This window comes from Neomonachus schauinslandi, chromosome 9, assembly GCF_002201575.2.
Source record: "Neomonachus schauinslandi chromosome 9, ASM220157v2, whole genome shotgun sequence".
Classification (NCBI taxonomy): domain Eukaryota; kingdom Metazoa; phylum Chordata; class Mammalia; order Carnivora; family Phocidae; genus Neomonachus; species Neomonachus schauinslandi.
Window position 1 is genome coordinate 20,914,358 of NC_058411.1, and position 21,391 is coordinate 20,935,748.

At 43.0% G+C, this 21,391-nt stretch overlaps 1 protein-coding gene across 2 annotated transcripts in view; it reads left to right on the forward strand.

Annotated features, from left to right (window-relative positions):
- Positions 1-21,391, forward strand: part of STON2 (stonin 2) — a 107,890-nt gene that overhangs the window by 48,021 nt on the left and 38,478 nt on the right. The window contains exon 4 of one of the 2 annotated variants that reach the window (XM_044917841.1): positions 5,202-5,372. The exons of the other annotated variant lie outside the window; for it this stretch is intronic. Within the exon in view, the coding sequence (XP_044773776.1) occupies positions 5,202-5,372 (171 nt within the window). The remainder of the gene's footprint in view (positions 1-5,201; positions 5,373-21,391) is intronic. 2 annotated transcript variants of the gene reach the window in all.

Here is a 21,391-nt window from a genome sequence, read left to right on the forward strand (position 1 = left end):
AAAAAAGAAGCTTTAGATTAAAAAAGACAACATTTATCAATCAATTGCCTAATTGATTTGAACAAAGTACCAAAAAAACACCTTTAATAGAGTTGGAGAAATTTAAATACTGATAGGATATTGGATATTAAATAGTTATAGTTCCCTTTTGGATATAATAATATTTTGGTTATGTTTATACACAGAATCCTTATCTTTTAGAGATACATACAAAAATGTTTGTGGATAAAACGATATGATCCTGGGGATTTGCTTCAAAATAATCCAGAGTAGGTAGGGAAATAGGTGAAACAAGATTTGAGTGAATTAGTAATTGTTGAAGCTGCTGATGTATGCATGAAGGTTTGTTACACCTTTGTCTCCACTTTTATATATGTTTGAAATTTTTTATAATAAAAAGTTTAAAAATAGTTTTATAATTATGCTAAAAGTAAGTAGTTCAGAAGGTCTGATAAAGCAAGAAGAATGGAGGAAAAGGTCTGTGTTCACATGAAAATAAGCGGGTCTGTTTTCTACCAGAATTGTGCTCACCTTCTAGTTAGTATCCTGGTGGACCTACCTTGGGAACTGCAGCTGAGCAGGCCATGAGCTGGGAGATCGTGAACAACAGAAACAAGTTGGTTCCACTTTTGAAGTAATTATCATGCTCTCCCACCAACATATTTAGAGAGCCAGAAGCAGTGATGGTCACTACCTGATACTCGTGTTGTGCTGTGCCATTCACGAAATGGTTTACAGTTAATCTTCAGTCACAGCCTTTTGAGGCGGATGATGATATTTGCCTCGCTCGTGAGACTGGGAAGCTGGAACTCTGACCTGTAACTTGATCAGAACATAAGTAGGACTGGGACCCAAGCCCTGTCTTGGATGCAGTCGAGCACTGTGTTCCTTCCCAACTCCTGATTGCAGAACAGCCAAAGCAAGCGTTTATGTCTTTTAGATGCGTGCATACGTCAGAGCAGGGCTGTGCTCTCTCTACCTGGTGCAGACTTCTTTCTGCAAGGATGGTCACTGCTGAGTGTAATGGAGGATAAGAAGTAATGCAATGGACATGAAGATTATGCTAACAGGATGGGGGACAAATCCCCCCAAAATGAACAAGCTCCTACCATATTCTCAGCACTATGCTGAGCTGTAGTCTAAGGTGGGTATGAGAGTTAGAGCTGGAGGAGGGGAAGAGTTATGTCCCTGTCTTTTTTTCTTTTTTTAACCGTTAGAGTAAAATGCATAGTATCCACGCAGCTGTAACCACACCAAAGGCATGTGAGTCTCTCTTCCTCCTTCCTTCTCTCAGGTGGGTGGGGAGGAAAAAAAAAGAGAGAGAGAGATAGGAGGATCAGGTCAAAGCATGGACATCCTGAACCAAAGCTAAGGCCTGGAGTGATGTCTCAAACTATAGAGATGCTTCTGCTACCATGTTAATGGGGGAAAGTACCCAGTGGACTAATTTTGAAGGCCTGTGGCTTTTACAGAAAAATAGATTGAGAGAATAAGGTGGTATCGATTCACACCATTCCTCAAATGACCTCTTAAATTCTAAGGCAGGGAAAGCTACGTCTAATTAAATGTCCAGTGCTTGGTCTAACTTGTATATTAATACTATCTCAGATTTGTGATACAATGTATTTTGTATATATGTATAGAATATGTTGGAGTCCCTTAAGCGATCATATGGGGTTGAAATGTATGTACATTTAAAAATTATTTCATGGCTGAGATAGTGTAACAAGGTATATACCCTTAGAGAAGACCCACATATTTTCTGGATTTGATTTTATTGATCAGTAAAAAGAGGGGTTTGTAGGAGCCAATCTCTCAAAATCTCTGAGCCATGGAACCTCATTTTGTTATTTTGAATGATTATGAGATTTGTTGTAGCTCTGTTTTTACAAGATTTTATTATGCCTAGAATGTATAGAAAGGCAAGGTGAGGTTTAGGAACAGAACCCTTAATTACAACATTCTTCTTTTTTTTTTTTAATCCCCTATTCTTTTTTAATTATTTTTTTTTTATGTAGTGTTCCATGATTCATTGTTTGCATATAACACCCAGTGCTCCGTTCAATACATGCCCTATTTAATACCCATCACCAGGCTAACCCATCCCCCCACCCCGCTCCCCTCTAGAACCCTCAATTTGTTTCTCAGAGTCCATAGTCTCTCATGGTTCGTCTCCCCCTCCGATTTCCCCCCCTTCATCTTTCCCTTCCTACTATCTTCTTTTTTTTTTTTTTAAACATGTAATGTATTATTTGTTTCAGAGGTACAGGTCTGTGATTCAACAGTCTTAAATTTTTTTTTTTTTAAGATTTTATTTATTTGCGAGAGAGACAATGAGAGACAGAGAGCATGAGAGGGAGGAGGGTCAGAGGGAGAAGCAGACTCCCTGCTGAGCAGGGAGCCCGATGTGGGACTCGATCCCGGGACTCCAGGATCATGACCTGAGCCGAAGGCAGTCGCTTAACCAACTGAGCCACCCAGGCGCCCCATGTGATTCAACAGTCTTACACAATTCACAGTGCTCACCATAGCACATACCCTCCCCAATACAACATTATTCTTAAGGGGAAATGGGATCCACTTTATAGTGCCAATTTGAGAAGTAGTGTGGCAAAGATCAGGGTTGCTGACATCACGTTTACTTAATTGATACAACTTGAAGCATTTGTTGTGGACTTGTGTGCTGGATACGCACAATGAGATGGCTCTTTCAGTCTGTGAATGGGCTAATGGTAACACCTACCTCACAGGGTTGTCAAGAGCAAGGTTTAGTCAAATTAATACATAGAAGGCATTAAGAAAAGTGCCTGGCACAGAGTAACTGCTCAATAAATGGGGTTCTTCTGGGGTGTCATTGTCATCATTGTTATTGATCCTCACAAAAACCTGTGATATGAGGTAGGTTTTAGATCCTTCCTGTCGTATCCATGAGTATCAAGTGTGCAGGTTACTACACAGAGCTGGCAAGGGAGGCTGAGCATCTGATGCTGAGTCATGAAGCATACTGTGACCCACACAGGGGTCCCTTTTAAAAGCAGTAATCCCAAATTATAGATCAACCTTTTACTTTTCTTGGCTCCAGTTTATCAGTAGCAATTCTCTGTGGTGATATGGAAAATTTCAACTATATAAAGATTTTTTTTTTTAAGTGCCAGATAACACATCGTGGGCCTACTTTAATCCTAATTATCTTAAAAGTATTCATATATGCTTCATATGCATAAAAACTTCTAAAGCAGATTCCTAAGAAATTCCTGACGGTAGTTACCTCTGGGGGATGGGACTAGTGTTTACAAAGAAAAGGTCGATTTTTACTTTTTATTTTATACCCTTATATACTGTTTGAACTTCTTTGTCATGAAATTTTTTTTTTTTTTTAAGATTTTATTTATTTATTTGAGACAGAGAGAGTGAGAGGGAGGAGGGTCAGAGGGAGAAGCAGACTCCCTGCCGAGCAGGGAGCCCGATGCGGGACTCGATCCCGGGACTCCAGGATCATGACCTGAGCCGAAGGCAGTCGCTTAACCAACTGAGCCACCCAGGCGCCCCTGTCATGAATTTTTTTTATAAATTAAAAAAAAGACAAGGAAAGTATCCTAGTCCATTTGGGCTGCTATAACAAAGTACCACAGACTGGGTGGCTTATAAAAAACAGAAATTTATTTCTCATAGCTCTGGAGGCTGGAAGTCTGAGATGGGGTGAGAGCATGGTTGGGTAAGGGTCCTCTTTTGGGAGGAAAACTTCTTGTATCCTCACATGGTGGAAGGGGCTAGGCAACTGTGTGGAATCCCCTTTAGAAGAGTTCCCATTCATGAGGATTCCACCCTTGTTATGTAATCATAGGCCCCACCTCCTAACACCGCATTGGGCATTAGGATTCCACATGTGAGTTTTGGAAGGACACAAACATTCAGATTGTAGCAGAGGGGGAGAAAAATACAACAATAACCCATCTCTAGAACAATGTCTCCCAAACCCAAAAGATCCCCTCCTCCCACTCCAAAAGGCTTTGGGAAAGGAAACAGGGCACACTAGGTGCTGAGCTTGGAGACTCACAATATATGTTAATAAACTAAAGATTGTGAAAAGCCACCATAAAAAAAAAACCTATATAGAATATTCTTCTTAACCTTTGTTATACCTGTTAACATCCTGCAGAATTATATCTCATGGCATATCTGTTTTGGAACTGGTATTAAAACTTAAGAAAAGGCAACCTAGCCTTAGGTCAACTACAAGTGGAGAAAAGGTGACTAGTTCTTTAGGAATTGTGGGTGAATACCTGGTGGTAGTGGTGTGATAATACTGTGTCTTCGATTCAGGCAAACCTGGGTCCAAATCCTGGGTCTTCCATCCCCTAGCTGGCCGAGCCCTCGCCAGGTTACCTAACCTCTGAGTCTCAGTATGCTCACATGTGAGAGAGGAAGAAGGCTACCTCCCTCCTAAAGGCATCGCAGGATTAAATGAGAAAAGTACCCGGTCCGTGGTCGGTACGCCTCACCCTTGGCTCCATCTCTCTATCTCCTTCCACTGAAATACAGACAAATTGCTGAAGGATCCCTCCATTTTCGAAAGGCTTCACTTGAGGATTTAGCAGAGGCCAGGCTATCAGGTAACAAGTTCTTGCATCTTCAATGGGCATCCATTTCTAAAATCTTGATCTCTGGATACCTATTTCAAGAATGTGTCTCTTGTACAAGGGAAGGTTCACCGACTCTGGGAGACTGTTGAGAATCCTGTTTCTCTAAAAGTTAGAGCCTAAAAGAGAAATTCATTGTCTAAATCACACACCTAGGTTTGCCTTGCTCCAGGCCTTTCCAGGCCCTGCACCAAGGTTGCCCCTTGCTCTCATTTCCTGTGCTAGTGTTAATGCTCACACACAGTGGAAACCAGTTTCAGAGTTGAATTTAAAAGTATGTGCACTAAAGCATTGCCTTTTCAAAGTAACCTTTGTACAAAGCTCCTGGAATCTAATTACCCAAGTGTTATTTACCTCCCCCAAAATACCTGCGCCTGTGCAGATTGAGTTTAAAGTTCAGGAAGTATTAACAAAAGGAATCAGAAGCAAGATCTCAGGCACAGCCTCTGAAGAATCTCCCTGTCTGTGCCTGGCCTCTCCCTCCTGGGTGTGCCCGCCTGGGAGGCCAGTGAGTAACCTGCACATTTTTTTTTTTTTTTCATCTTGGCCCTTCCCACCCAGACGAGAGGACGGAGTGGCAGACAGGCAGGCAGTCGGCGGTGAGCCCTGTTCAAGCATGCACGGAGCATACCTCTACCTGCACCCAGGGCCTGGACCCCTCGGCACCCCTGCCCCACCCCAGGAGGAGTCAGAGCCCCTGCGAGGGTCCGGAGGGGGCCTCTGCTCCCAATGGTAAGGGCTGCCAGCAGCAGGAACACTTCATTCATTTCATTTGCTTTGGTGTTGGCTTTTCTTTCCAATTGCGTTTAGATGGGAGAGTTTCTGATGGAGTTAAAGGTGTTTTGTTTGGTTGATTGGTTAGTTCTCAGTGGTCCCAAGACAAAGAAATGCCTTCCCCCAGCAGGGTTTATTAGAACTTGTAACCTGATAGCCTGGCCTTGAAACAAAACTTAACATACTAATTACTTCTGGTTAGTACAGTTTACCCTTTGGCCCTCTTAAAAAAAAAATATATATATATATATAAATATATATACCGGATAGGTTTTGAAGGAGGAAAAGTGCTAAGGATTGTGACCATTTTAATACATGGGCACCTCTGACTAATTGAAAAGTAGCTTGTTACTACAGTTTTAAAATAGACCAAGATGACGTTTTGTCTCAAAACGAGCAAACAGAAAACCCTTTTAAAAAGATTTCAGTGTTGGACGAAAGATGCTAGCAGAGGGGCTTGAGCAAGGGAGTTACAAGATAAGTTGGTCTAATTAAATATATATGAACATGGAAGTATTGAAGCAAATCTGTAGTGCTCTGGGAAGAAGGGAGTCAGATGTTCGATGTGGGATTCATGTGGTATTTAAGGGAGAAAACTGAGATCTTTGTATAGTGTGCTGAGACTTCTTTGAGTGGAGCATTGGAAGGCAAATGGAGCAGGCTGGGAAGCAGGTTTTCTGCGTGGGGCTGGTGCCAAGGATTTCTCCCTCAATTGCTGTGGGTGAGAGTAATTCAGAGTAATCAAGTGCTGCATTGTTAACAGGCTTCTGAGTTTCAAATATTTATTCTAAACACAGGCCGTTGATTGCACTGAATGTGAGGGAATAAAGCTGCTGCCCCTGGTTCCTGGCCTAGCCGAAACTTTAATACCTGGGGAGATTTCAGGAAAAAGGTTGTAGGAAAGATAAAGCTATGTGTAATGTGAATTTGATACTACACTATTAGAGTATATTTGAGATTGCCCTGTTCCTTGAACAGCCATGAGGAATTATACTGTGGTTACATTAGAGTGTTAAGATGCTGAGCTAAGGGGTTTCATAGGAGAATGGTGCAGAAACTGCAATAGAAATTGTCCAAAGCCGAGACACTCCCCTGACACATGTGGAAGTTTGCCTTGTGCCCAGATGTTCCTGCAAATGCAACACGGGTTCGTCCTTGGCACCGCTATGCAGGCAACGTAAAGATTCTCTAGGAAGGAGCACCTGGGTGGCGCAGATGGTTAAGCATCTGTCCTCAGCGCAGGTCATGACCTCCAGGTCCTGGGATCGAGCCCCGCATCGGGCTCCCAGCCCAGGGGGAAGTCTGCTTCTCCCTCTCCCTCTCCTTCTGCCTCTCCCCTTGCTTGTGCTCTTTCTCAAATGAATAAATAAAGTCTTTAAAAAAAAAAAAAGGATTCTCTAGGAAGAGCAGCCGGTACTTCACATAGCTAGGTCTTTTTTGGGTTTTTTTTTTTTAAGATTTTTTATTTATTTATTTGACAGAGAGAGAGCGAGCGAGAGCAGGAACACAAGCAGGGGGAGTGGGAGAGGGAGAAGCAGGCTTCCCGCGGAGCAGGGAGCCCGACGCGGGGCTCGATCCCAGGACCCCGGGATCACGACCTGAGCCGAAGGCAGACGCTCAACGACTGAGCCACCCAGGCGCCCGACAACACATAGCTAGGTTTTTAGAGCAGCATTAAAAAGCACTACTAAAAAGTAGTGTGCCAAGAAGGGTATGAAGTTGTGGTGTGTGTGTGTGTGTGTGTTCAAGTGGGGAGGAGCACAAGCAGGGTGAAGATCCCCTTCTTAGACTGCATAGCCCTCTTCTGACATTCTGTCTTTTTCTGAAAAGAAATCAGTAATTCTTCATCGTTGTCACTATCAATGTTCCTGTGGTGATAATACCAGTAGCTTACTTTCTTAGAGCTTTGGTTTCCCCTTAGCTAATTAATCAAAAGCATAGTCTGACTGCAGCCCAGTCCTCCAGCTCATTAAAAGACCATCCGAGAATGCACTTTTATGCCGAGTGAGCAGAAGATGGGGGTGGGAACCCTTATGGTGATTTCACCTGGAGATGCATTTTGTGACTCTGTTCAGTTGTGATTGAAAAACAAACAGATGCCGCTCGGAGCTGCCCATGGAGTGAACAGCACTGGTAGCAGTTCTAGCCTTTGTGAGCGTTTGCAGTTTGGTTACTGCATGTTCAGGCAGAAAACATCACTATCCCGGGGGCCGCCTGGGTGGCACAGTCGGTTAAGCGTCCGACTCTCGGTTTGGGCTCGGGGTCCTGAGATCGAACCCCATGTCGGGCTCCGCACCCGGTGGGGAGTCTGCGAGAGATTTTCCCCCTGCCTCTGCTACTCGTTCCCTCTCTCAAATAAATAAATCTTTAGAAAACCTCACTTAGTGCTGCCGCACCTGCTTGTCTCCTGGATCCCGTGCCCAGTGCTCGGGAGTGGAAGACCGTTTAGAGGAGAACGGGCAGTGTTTCCTCCTGTTGATGGCCTGTTTTCAGAACTTTGTAGAGTTTCTTCTCAAACTCAATTAAATGCAGTATCTTCTTGAATTTGGCTTTTCTGAGGCGTCTTTATGGTCAATTTAGCATTTCTTTTCATTTCATTGTGTTTTTCACTCACTCCTCTTGCTTAACCTTTTGAACAGTGATAGCAAGCGGAGTGAAAATTGGCCATACAAATGGGAACCAAATATGCACTTAAGACAACCTTGTGTGTGAGCAGCTCATGCTTTCTCCTTCCATCCTCCATGTCCCTTCCGAAGAGCCTCCAGGCACTACCCAGCCCTGGCCACTTCTCTGCCATCCTGTATTTTCTGGTTACTGGAATTCTTATCCCTACCGAACCTCACAAGTAGGTGTTTAGCGAAGTTAAGTAGAACTAACCCAAAGGTCGTAGTCATTTTTCTAAAAAAACAGAACTGTAATAACTCCTGCTGCATCCCAGCCAGGCTACATACATCTTCGGGCGTGGGTCAGGGACACAGTTGTGGATTCAGCCACCATCCTTTTACTGCACTTCCTAAGTGGGCACAGTCAAGCACGGCTGAGTGAAGCAGCTGGTGGCTAGAATATAATTAGCCTCAGCCTATAATCTTCAGTAAGCGCCAGTTTCCTGCTCCTCGGGGCGCTTCAGCCTAGTGTGTTATCTTTTTCCTGTAATATTTCTTACACTTTGGTGCTCCTCATGTCAAGGCCGTGGAGTCCTTTGCAGGATGTAGCCCTGGGGATCCTTTGGTCACATTTATCTGTAGGCACATCCTACGCCAAGAAGAGACATCGCAGAGAGACTCGCCCTGAACAAGTCCTCATAAGGATGGCATGTCATCCACATCATCTTTAAAAACCTCAAAGGATAATATGAAATAGTGCTGAGAAGAAATAGATTTCTTTTGCTTTCATTTGAGACTGAGGTCTTGAGGAATAAGTAAGGTATGTGTATGCAGGCAGGAATAGAAATGAGGAATATCAGACAAAACTTCACCCTGAGAAGTGTATAACTTCTTGAGATTAGGTGAAAACTTTGGCCTAGAAATCCTATTTGGCTTAAGGCAACCTTTTCTCCCTTCGGTTGTGTAATAGACTTTGAAGCTAGTCTCTTGTGATAATGACCTTGTAGCTCCCCTTATCAAGAGGTAAAGTCTGTTTATCCAGCCCCTGAATCTGAACGAGGCCCTGTAACTTACTCGGGCCAATAGAATACGCAGGAGTGAAAGTGTGCATATGTACCAGTCCCCAGCGTAGGTCTTAAGCAGCCTCACACACGTCTACTTGCTCACCTAGAATCTAGCCTGGTCACCCTGTGGATGCTCCTGGACTCAGTTGCTGTGGCCCAGAGACCCTTGTTTCCCTGCTGATAGTGATCTTATACCAGATATGTGAAGGGGATATCCTAGACCAGCCAGCTGACCTGATACATGAGCGGGCCCAGCAGAGATCACACAAACTGATCCAGAGACTCAGGAGGAATAATGAGTGCCTATTGTTTTAAGCTACTGAGTTTTGGAATGGTTTGTTATGCTAACAACAACTAATGGATTCATGTGGTCACCTGGAGATGGTACAACTATTTTCACTTTTTGGTCTGTTAACATCATCACAAATGCTTAGTGCAGCTCAGCATAAGAAATTCAGTCAATGTTTGGAAGGGTTCTATTAGATGGGGGGCATTTCCAGTTCTTGTGATCATCAGCATTACTTTGAGACCTTTTTAACATCACATGTCGGGGCGCCTGGGTGGCTCCGTCAGTTAAACATCTGCCTTCAGCTCAGGTCATGGTTCCAGGGTCCTGGGATGCAGCCCTGCATCGGGCTCCCTGCTCAGCGGGGAGCCTGCTTCTCCCTCTCCCTCTGCTGCTCCCCCTGCTTGTGTTCTCTCTCTCTGTCTCTCTCAAATAAATCTTCAAAACAAAAAAACCCAACACACGTCTGGGCCTTATGTCAGATTATTCAACTAAATATCTGTACATGGGGACTAGGAATCTGTAATTCCAAAAGCTCTAGTGATTTTCTAGGATTGAGAACCAATAAGCTAGTGATCTTGTTGGTCCCTTCTGTTACTGAAAGATGCTGTGATTGCAGTTCTTCCGTACTTAGGAAAACAACACTCCCATGGTTCAGAGTTCCTTGATATACTTCAAGCCACATAAGTAAACTTTGTCATCAACTTTGGACAATCACACTGACCTGATCTTACATGGGGGAACATTCACAGGTGCAGACAGATGGCTGCAGTTATATGTTGTTTACTATTGTATCCCCTGAGATTTACAACGTGGTATAGACTTCATGAAAAAGTCTTTGGCATTGAGGAGGTAATAGGACCCTGCTTTGAGGACCTTATAGCCCAATGGGGAGGAAATATCAGAAATCTTTTACTTGTTACATATTAAGAGAACAAAGCAAACAAGTTGTTTTTTTTTTTTTTAAGATTTTATTTATTTGACAGCAAGAGACACAGCAAGAAAGGGAACACAAGCAAGGGGAGTGGGAGGGGGAGAAGAAGGCTTCCTGCTGAGCGGGGAGCCCCATGAGGGGCTCAGTCCCAAGACCCTGGGATCATGACCTGAGCCGAAGGCAGGCGCTTAACACCTGAGCCACCCAGGTCCCCTGCAAACAAGGTTTTGACCCTTAAACTACAGGTGAATACAACACAAAAATCTCTGTAGCATACAACAGTATGTTTTTATTAACCCCTCTGTCTGCAGGCTAGGGTGGGGAGAATCCACTGATCTTGGCTTGGCTTAGTTGGGGGTGGCTTTATTCAACATGTCCCTCAACCTTTCCCTGAGATCAGCTATTAGCTTGGGCACATTCTTCTCATGGTGATGGCAGATATAAAAAAAAGCATAAGCCACAATTAGCAAGTTCATTTCAAGCTTCTGGTTATGTCATTAATCTGTTAACATCTGTTGATCAAAGCAGGTCACATGGCCAAATCCATTGTCAAAGGCCAGGGAAATATAGATTTGCAGAGAGAAACTGTAAAGTCAGGATGAAGTCATTTCTTTAGATCACACATTTGCTACCATCATTTCTTTCTCAGGCTAAAAAAAACCAGTTTTCATGTAGTCAGATCATTTGGGATCTTTTCCTAAATCTTAGCCCAGGGTTGCAGTGGTTAAAAGAGATTTGGGTGAATATCCCTTTCTGATGGGCCCTCTCCCTGGATTGCTTGGTGAAAGACCTTTAGCCTGTGCCTCTGGTTAAGATAGGAAACTAGTGTTCTTAAATATGATTGAGCTGCTCAAGTGTTCTCCAGGGCAGAAACTATGTTTTACAGTGTTACTAAGAATAGCAACGGAGTACAGTTAGCATTGAACAATTCGGGTTTCAACTGAGCAAGTCCACATAGACATGGGTTTTTTACAGTACTGTAAATGTATTTTCTCTTCCTTATGATTTTTTTTTTAAGATTTTATTTATTTATTTGAGAGTGAGAGACAGCCACAAGCAGGGGGAGGGGCAAAGGAAGAGGGAGAAGCAGACTCCCCACATGACCCTGGGATCAGGGCCTGAGTCGAAGGCAGACACTCAACCGACTGGGCCACCCAGATGCCCCTCTTCCTTATGATTTTCTTAAGGAAAGATTTCTTACTTTTAATGTTATCAATAAGGCTTCTAGGCAACAGTTGTCTATTAGTGGTCAGGTTTTGGGGAGTCAAAAGTTACATGTGGATTTTCAACTCTGTAGGGTATTGGCTTCCCTAACTCCCAGGCTGTTCAAGGGTCAACTGTATTTCAGGCCACTGATGTATAAGCATTGCTATTGATCAGTCTGTGCCTTTGGATCTACAGAGTGTATCAGATTTACCTCTGAGGAAACTGAGGTACAAAAGATTATGGAACTTCCACGAAACCGCATCTCCTGGCCATCCGAGATTAGCAACCTGTCCCGTTGGTTTTTCCACTTTTGCTCGGCAGCCTGATCGATGCTGCCTTGTTTCACAAAAAGCGTATGAGGATATCATTACCTAAAGAGTTTAGCTTCCTAAGAAACCCCTCCCTCATAGTGCTTATGCTCCGTGGGAAAAAAAGAAGTCCAGCAGGAAGGTATTCAGTACTGTAAGATTTCTGCACTGCAATGTTAGGGAAAGTAAACTGGATTATAAGTCCTTTCTAAATTCTCTTTCCTAAGGTTTCTTTGTTACTGTCTTGACCACAGAAGTAAAATGGAGTGGGGGCTGTTTAGATAGAAGTCCTCAGTGCTGCTTCCATAGGTTCTCTGAGCCCTCACCTGTTGTTTCTGTTGCGGAGTGACTGACTTCAGCAAATGCCTGAAGTGGTTCTCTGACAAACAGGGCTATTTCTGTTTTATGTGGAAAGCTGACTTGATTAAACAACTCATTCAAATTAATGCTTTGTAGAAGGCATGATATGGGAACAGGCATTTCTAATGGTGTTCTTGTCAGATTAGCACGTGCAAACAATCAAATAATGGCAGTGGCCCAGAATATGTAGAGACCGCTACAATTAATGTATAAGCTGGTTATCTTGGATAGGTTGTCTCCATTCTGGCGATGGCTTTGCTGAGAACCTCATGTGTCTTCCATATAATGCTGCATAATATGTTGTTATCTGAGCAATGATTTAATATCCTACTCCTCCTCTTGCTCATTGCCAAGGGCCACATCTGCATTGTTTACCACTGAAAACCTAGGGGCCAGCACAAGAGAATCTAAATAGATATTGGGTGAGTGCACGAGTGAGTGGATACTAGGACTACAATATCTAGTGCCTAAGACAAATTTAGGGTTCTTTCCAGGTAATTCAGCCCCCAACAAGGGGCAGTGAAGGGTTAATGTTCTCTTTGGGAGCTGGAGGGATTTGGATATGGATCTCAGCAGAGCTGCTTGAATCACATTCTTTCTGCTACTATAGCAACAGGTTGAGAATTCTGCAGGCTTTGTCGACTGCCTCCTGCCTACGTTGGAAATAAGAAATGCCTGTGTGCAGGCGACTTCATTGTCTGAGGGACAACTTTTTTTTCCTATGATGTTTCAATGAAGCAGCGTCTTTGCAGAGACAAAGAGGCCAACACAAAGCAGGGGCTAAGAATCATGGAAAGGCAGAGAGAGATCTTGTTTTGATTGGAGGGACATTTCTAATCTTTTGTCTCCTGAAGAGGTATGAAATGGGGAAGGATTTGAGGTTTAGTGGTAGTCGGTAGTATCTCTCCCTCCCTTCTTCATGAGACTTCTCTTCTGAGAGACACCCCCTGGCAGCTTTTGGAAACCTTTCTTACTATCTTTGCTTAACAAATAGGGTGGTGGTGAAGCTCTTGGATTATTGCCCATGTTGTATTCACTTCTAAGTTTGGAGAAACCAGAGTGGACCAGAATGTAGGTTTTCCCCTCTGTATTCACTCTGTATCTTTGTTGTGTACTGAGAAGGAAGGGCAAGCTAACTGAGACTGAGAAATGGTGGTGTTAGTCTTTACTTGGTGTAGCAGTGTTGTAAAGAGAGGGACGAAGATGGGAAAGCTGCTGAGGAAAGTTGCTTTGGTGGTATTAGACTGCCAGGAGGTGTCACAGGCATTGAAAAACTGCCCTGTGAACTCAGGGCTGCTTCTCAGGTGTGGTTAAGCTTAGCGTTTAGGGCTAATTGTAGTTCCTGCTGGGCTAATGGGTGAAGTCAGTAGACCTTAAATATCACTTTGAATTGGTTGGATCACATTGCCACAATACCGTTTTCGCTTCTACATCTTGTTTCCACTTTGCATGTAGACGGCGAAATCCGCCTGGTTCCCTCTTTGTTCCTGGTTCACAAAAACGTTTTGGTCAGAAATACCTGAACGTGTCCAGCCGTTCTGCAGAAGCAGCACTAGGTTCTTTTATTAAAAGTTCAATTTTAGGGGCACCTGGGTGGCTCAGTCGGTTAAACACCTGACTCTTGGTTTCTGCTCAGGTCAGATCTTGAGGTGGTCAGATCAAGGCATTGGGCTCTGGGCTGAGCTTGGATTCTCCCTCTCCCTCCCCCTCTACACCTCCCCTTCTGTACCTGCCCACCTACTCCCATCACCCCCACGCTCTCTCTCTCTCTCTCAAATAAATAAATAAATCTTAAACAAAAATTTAAAAGTTCACTTTTAAAAATCTTTTATCCCCAACCCACTACATACCATTTGAATATGGGATAAGCCCTATGTCTGTATGTCTCAGAGTTCCCTCAGCTCTGCTTTTTAAGTCTGGTGTGGCCACCGAGACTGCGTTCTTGTGGTGTAGTCCTAAGGGCTTTAGGCTGAGAGCCAGCAGCCCTGGGGGTCTAGTCCTAGCCCCAGTGGCCTTGGGCAGCTCATAGGGGGATCTTAATTCCTTTGCATGTGGAATGAAAGATGTGGATGACATTGCTAACATTTCATTCACGTCTCCCCTACACACAAAAAAATTGGTACTGCAGTTGTTTGAAAAGTACAAAAAAGCCTTTGCTTTATTGAAGATCTTATAATTTGCAGCTCCCTTAACTCCTACTCATACTTCAGGTCTCCACTTCAGTGTCGCTTCCTCAGGGAAGCCTTTCCTGACCCCTACCCCCCCCCAAAGCACCCCCCCCTCCCCCGGGCTAGAGCAGGGCTCCAGGCTTATGCTCCCTGCTAAGTGTGTTCTTTTATTTCATCACACTTAGCACAGTTTGTAATGATCTATTTCTTGCTTGGGGTGGGGGGGTGGTTTGTTTTTATCAATTTTCTCTCTCATTCTGAGACTGAGGACTCTGGGAGGCAAGCACCCAGTCTATTTTATTCACCATTGACTCTGCCTAGGAACCACTCAGTAAACATTTGTTGAAGGCTCAACAGTGCTACATTAGGCTTTCTAGAGGGTACAAAGATGATTATGTGACCGTCTCTGCCCTTAAAGATCTTCAGGTTTACTTTTCCTGTTTCTCTTCTCTGCCATCCCACCCCACACCCAAAATATGCTGCAAGAAATGAAAACAAAAAACCCTGGGCTCTTGTCATTGACCTGATCATGAGACAGGTTTTAATTTTCCTTGATTGGACTGATTAGTCTTTTGTGACAGAATCCATGAACTGAAGCAAGGTCCTGGAAGGAGGTTATAGGAGATAGTACACAGAATGAAAGTGGTGGACACAAAAAAAAAAGGGAGAGAGGGAGGGAGAAATGAGGACAAGACAGCAAGAACATTGAAATCATGGAATTCTATCTTTTTAATTAATTTATAAGTGTCCTTTTTTGACTGATGGGCTTTATAAGCAAGGACATGTTTCTTAAACAGACTTCTTACCTTAAGTGTTGAGTAATGGAAACACAAAAAATTTGCAACCAAAAGGTGATTATAAGCACACAAAAAGTTGACTTGGCTCCAGAAATCTCTTTGCTTTAAAAACCAGAAGGATACCAGTTTTCAAGAGGATTGGCAGGTTCCTGGAAACCAGTAGAGTTATGATCAATATAAGCATTTGCACTGGGAAACTAGAGCTAGCCATTGCAGATCTAAGCAGCAAGCCTAGACTAGATGCTGCCGGGAGGGAAAAGCAAGAATTCCTTAGGTTGGAGGTGTGATGGATATTCATCAACCAGGTACAAGAGGCATGGAGGGAAGTTGATTGAATTAGAAAGTACAACTCCTTCTGGTCTCACTGAGTTTGCAGTTTATAAGGGAAATGACTTAGGGGAGATTTACTGATTACGTTTCTGTAGAAAGCATGAAATCTCTAGCTTCAAAAAGCCAAATAGCTTCAATTTATCTTGAGAACAGGTAGAGAGGTAGAGAGTATGGACAGTTGAGATAAGGTAAAGTTTCCCTTCTGGCTCCTCTCCTTAGAAAGTTCAGCTTCCACGGCAAAGGACAGCTTTTGCCCGCATAGTTGCCCCAGCTTCCGTTTCTCACCAAAACCCACAGACACGGAGGGTCTCGGTAGCCTGCCTTTACGCTTGGTCCTCTTGGGAGCTTAAACCCCTGCCAGACTATATCCCTCCCAAAGCCATTCCAGGAAGAAAAGAATGACTAAAACAATCACACAATCACTCTTCTTTATGAGGAGGAAGGAATTTTAGCCAAGAATGCAAGGTGTGCCTGTGGGCTTTGTGCCTACACTGCACAAATCCTACACACGCCCACACCCACACACATGTATGTCCATTCTGCTTTCCACTTAATTGGCGGGGACAGTATGGTATGCCTTGTTGGCCAAAGACCAGGAAATAACTGTGTTAGGTTGACAGGTAGCCAAGCCATCAGGCTCATGTATCTCACTAGACAATGTTAATTGGCCCCTCCTTCATTTACAAAAATATACTCAACAAAGATAATATGTGGGAACGTGGTGCTTTCCTATCTGATATCCCCTTCCGAGTGAGTTCCAGAGAAGGTCTGCTCCAAGCTCTGTCTTGGTTTCCTAGGAATTTGCCCCTTTCCAGCACTTTCACACAATTCTTTACAAAGCAAATCCCTTTGTTTTCAGTGGCAAAGCTTCTCTTTAATCTCAGCTCTACCACTTCCTACCCGTACAGCTTTTGGGCATGTTATTTAACCTCTCTGAGCCTCATTTACTTCGTCTTTATATGGAGTCAATAAGAATGTCTCTCTCAGAGGAGCCTTGTGGGAAGGAAATAAGATCATCTAAGAAAAGTTTTTTTTGCACAGTGTCTGGCACATTGTTACTGTTTTTAGTCCGATAAAGAGATCTCACCCTTTTCTCTTCTTCTTTGCCCCTCCTGAGTTAGAAACACCTCTTGACATTTGGTACTTCTCAATATCAGGGTTCTGTTCCAGTGTGGGGAGAGGAGAGCAGAGCAGAGATGGCTGGGCAGGAATGGGGGTGATGGAGACCTGTGCCCTTGTTCTTTACTCCCTCCTATCACATTGCTCTTTCCACCATACGACAGGTTCTATACCTGTCGATGGCTGGATACAAAACTAGGTGCAGTGCAAAAAGGAATGTGGATTCAGCTGTGTCTTCCAGAAGTGGTAATCTAAGTTCCAGGCTCCCTTTTACCTGTTCTCCAAGTCTGTAACACCTCTTGCTGTTTAGCTCAAATCCTAGCTCAAACCTACCACGTGAACTAATGTGAACTAATGTCGAATACAACAAGCACTCTAGGGATACCAGTGGTACCTCTATATTTGATCATGGAAGACAGGAGTAGTCATTGAAGCATTTGGCACTTAGAGGAAAACACTTGTGAAAAGTCAAAGAGCAGGTCAGCTAGCAAACTTTCTGAGCTATCCAATCTCTCAGGACTCATGGGCTTAAGAGGAAGGAGTGTGAATCACTGGAGCTGGAAAGAAGGCACAGGAGAAAGGACACAGGAGCTCCCTTGTCCAGTTCCCCTGTGAAAGAGTGGCCATTACAATGCCGCTGAGTAGAGCGGCTGGGACGCTGAGCTGCCGTAGCCCTCGTCTCTGGACCCACCCAGTACAGGGGATGATCAGACCTTCCATAACGTATATAAAGCACATGGTTTTAAGTGCTGGCATAAAGTCAATACTCAAGAAATGTTCACCATGATTAGCTCATGAATAACACCTGGCTGTTCTGCAATTGGATGCAGAATTCTGCTTCCATGTCACCACTTGTTGCTGATGCTGTCTGCAGCTCTGATTAGTCTTGACAGTTTGTAAGTTGGAATTGAATGAGCCATTTTGAGGGTTCAGAGATACTGTTCTGCTGTTACCGTAGATGGTGAGAAAGAGCATATGACAAGCAGGCTCATCACACCATGAGCAGGCAGCTCTCTGGGGATGATGGCAGGACGGCACTGTATATATTTTTATCTTTAACGTAAATTCATATTTTATTGTTTCTTTCATGAGTCTCATCAAGGCAATGTCTTATTCATTCTGGTGAAAGTGGGGTGGCTTTCATTGCTATCTTTCACAGTAAAAAAAGTGGAAGAGTAGGTATAAATTATAGAGTTTTAAACACTAGACAAATTCAGGGTTATCTGATCCAACCCCCTCACTTTCCAAATGGGGAAATTGAAGCCCAAGTGTGTTAAATGAGTTCTCTGAGTGGGGCAGAGGGACAGGTCTTCCAGCCCTAATTCAGGGTCCTCTATGTGTGGTCTTTTGGTTTATTGCTCTTCCAAAGTGACCATGGGCATCAAACGATTTGAGAGCCATTGTTTTTGAAATGTAAAGGTGGTCATCTGTGTGGAGGATTCTCAAGATAATGACACCTTTCACCCAGTCTCTTCCTGTCTTTGGCACGTTATCCCTGACTCGACACAGGAAATACACATCTGTTATGTGAAAGAGGCAGTGATGACAGAATGAACAGTTCCTGTTTTTCCCCTCTGAAGGAGAACTCCTCCACTAACTCTGTGCGCTTAATACAGTCATGATCAAAACAGATTCAGATCTCTGAACTCCGTATCTGGCCCAGAGGATTGATTGAAGGAATATTTCATCATCTATTGAATATCCATCTTCTATGGAACCTCATCCTCTAGCTCTGGTAATTCAAAGAAAAGGTCAGATCTACAGAGCACAAGACCTGGATATTTATGAGTAGATTTTTCTCAAGGATGATTGGTTAAGTGATTTTTAATTCTTTTAACTAAGCAAAATTTCAAGATATATGTTGATAAAACAAGAAGGTATGGAGAAAATATGCATTCAAGATATAATACCAATTGTTCAAAACCAAGATTCAAACATTGTAGAATTATCCAGACTAGATTTAAGTTTTTCTCTTGATCTATAGATTATCTTCTTAGCAGTTCAGATGCAACATTTGGCATTTCCTTCTCTGTTTAAAGCCAATAATTACTTATTTATCAAGCAACTGCTATGTGTCAGACTCTATAATGATGCTTTTCATGAGATCTCATTTAATTTGCATAGTACCCTGAGGTAGGTGTGGTTTTTCTCATTTTATTGATAAGGACACTAAGGGGTCAAGGTAACCATATTTTTTGGGTGTTTGATGACCTATTTCTGTTCCCATGGAAGCAGGGCAGAGTAAGGTTTTAGGCAAATATCAAGGAAAGATTGTTAATCCAGTTGCTGAACCAAATAAAGCTTGGCTATCAGAAGACCAGCCTATTCTACCTGGCAAGTATCATCCTAGAAACCCGCCCTCTGAATTTTGAAGTTGCAGCCTATTAAAGGAGCCATTCTGCCCCTGATCCTCCCACAGTCCCTTAGCGTGTATGTCTATGGGTAAAAGATGTTCTCTCGGTAAATCTGGTTTCTTTTGAGAACTTCTGTTTCGTCCATCACTTCTTTCAATTTTCCCTGCACCAATAGCTAGCTACCCTTTCTTCATGGGCCCCTTCATGGGCATTGCTAGGGATGGATTCAGAATTAGGGCATGAGTGTCTAGGTCTCCTCTGACACCAAGAGGCACATCTGTGAATAAATGCTCCAACTACAGTACTTGGGACTCTATGATTGTGTTTTGTTCTTAGAAATAATTTCTGGGTCTGAGCCGGATTGCATAAATCCAGAGACATTGCAAGTCTTGTCACTTACTAATGGTGAAGCCTAAAATCTGTAAACTTTTTTTTTGTGAAGTCCTTTCAGAACCAATTTACATTCGACAGACAAAAGCCATTCTCCTCCCTTAGTCACAATAATAAAAGCTAAAGATATAATAGCTTCAGATACAGTATCTCATTTACCAGCCACACCCATCAGAAAGAATGTTAGTCCCTTCTTATGTATAAGGAAATTGAGACTCAAGTAGACGCTCCTGTGTTCAAGATCACATGCTGGGAAATGTCGGAGTACATTTCTCTAACTCTGAAGCCCACACTATGGTGTATTGTCCCTTTTTTAAAAAAAGGAAATACAGAAACTTACTCACCAGCTTTGACTCTGAGTTTTGAATGTTTTTGAGAAATCAAACCCCGTCAACCTCAAGGAATGAAGATTTGCCACCACTAAGGTCATGTTGAAGAAAACACCATAGTTTCTAAAACACTTCCAGAAGATGCATCCAGAAATGCCTAATGTTACAATTGTATCAATGCAATATGTGTATGATTTGCCAGCTCAGACTCGTTTGGAGGTATAATTTCTTTTTGTTTCTTAAAAATCTCTCTTGTTGGGCGCCTGGGTGGCTCAGATGGTTAAGCGTCTGCCTTCGGCTCAGATCATGGTCCCAGGGTCCTGGGATCGAGTCCCGCATCGGGCTCCCTGCTCCTTGGGAGCCTGCTTCTCCCTCTGCCTCTCTCTCTCTCTCTGTCTCTCATGAATAAATAAATAAAATCTTTAAAAAAAAAAAAAAACTCTCTTGTTAATGTTGGCCTGTGCTCTTATTTTGTGAAACATGAAGGGCCTGAGCACGTGATTACTGAGATGATTTCCCAAACACCCTTCCAGTTACAACAGTGTTTCTATAGATTGTCACCCCTTTTCCCCCTGCTGCCTATTCAGGATAATTTAATTTTTAGAAGTGCTCCTTATTTAAATAATATTCTACACAACGTATTATTTGCTCTTCCACTTAAATTATCAGTACTCATTATTATAGCCGTCAGCACACACACACAAAAAAGTAATTATCATGCTTAGGCACAGCTGCAGAGCTGTCTTTGCTGGATACTTTGTTAAGGGGTTAATGTACCTTTTTATTGTCTGCTTTATTGGAGAATGTGCAGTTTTAGCTAGATTTCCCCTTCTTCATTTCCCTAGGAGCCAATGAGTTGAAAATGCCATTGTTTTTCCTAATGTGAGTGTCTGGCAGAACCAGCCCTGGGATGTCAGAAAGCTCATAGTTTTTTTAAAAAATCATACTTCAGTCATGAAAGGATGAGGACTGAGTTTCAAGAAGGTGAAATTTCTTGTTTGCACAGTGTGACTAGTCAAGCTGTACTTTTGTGCTTAGCACCAAATATAAAAATAGATGATGTCACTACAGAGAGAGTGAATGAAGGAATCAGTGGGATTCTTTGGTTGTAAGCAACAGAAATGGACTCTGGCTAATTTGAAATTTTCTTAGGAGGAGAGTGTATTGGAAGGATATGGAGGGGCAAAGAGAAGAATGTGCTCACAGAACTGAAGGAAGAACAGAAATCAAGCTGAAAAGCCATACCCAGAAAGGGGGGGTAGAACAGAATTTGGGTCTCTGGCAAGGACTCTCAGATGGTTTCTTCTACTGCTGTCAACCATTTTCAGTTTCATTTTCATTCCCTATAGAGTAAAATTCCAGAGAAAGAGCTTTGTGGTGACTTAACTTAGCTTATTAGCCCTTGTGGCTTTGGGGAGGCTTGGGCCTTGTCTGGCAGCCCCACCAGTCAATCTCTAATAAGGCAGCCCCTAAAAAATGCATTTTAAACAAGAGTCAGAAAGTAATAACTATAAAGGAAAAAACTGGTAAATTAGACTACATTAAAATTAGGACTGTTTACCAGTAGATACTATTAAGAGAGTTAAAAGCAAGCTACATCATGAGAGGAGAAACTTGCAATAGACTTATCTGACTGGAAACTCATATCCAGAATATATAAGGAACTTCTACACATCAACTCCAAAACAGCAGACCACCCAATGGAGAAAAGCCTTGAAAAGGTACTCGC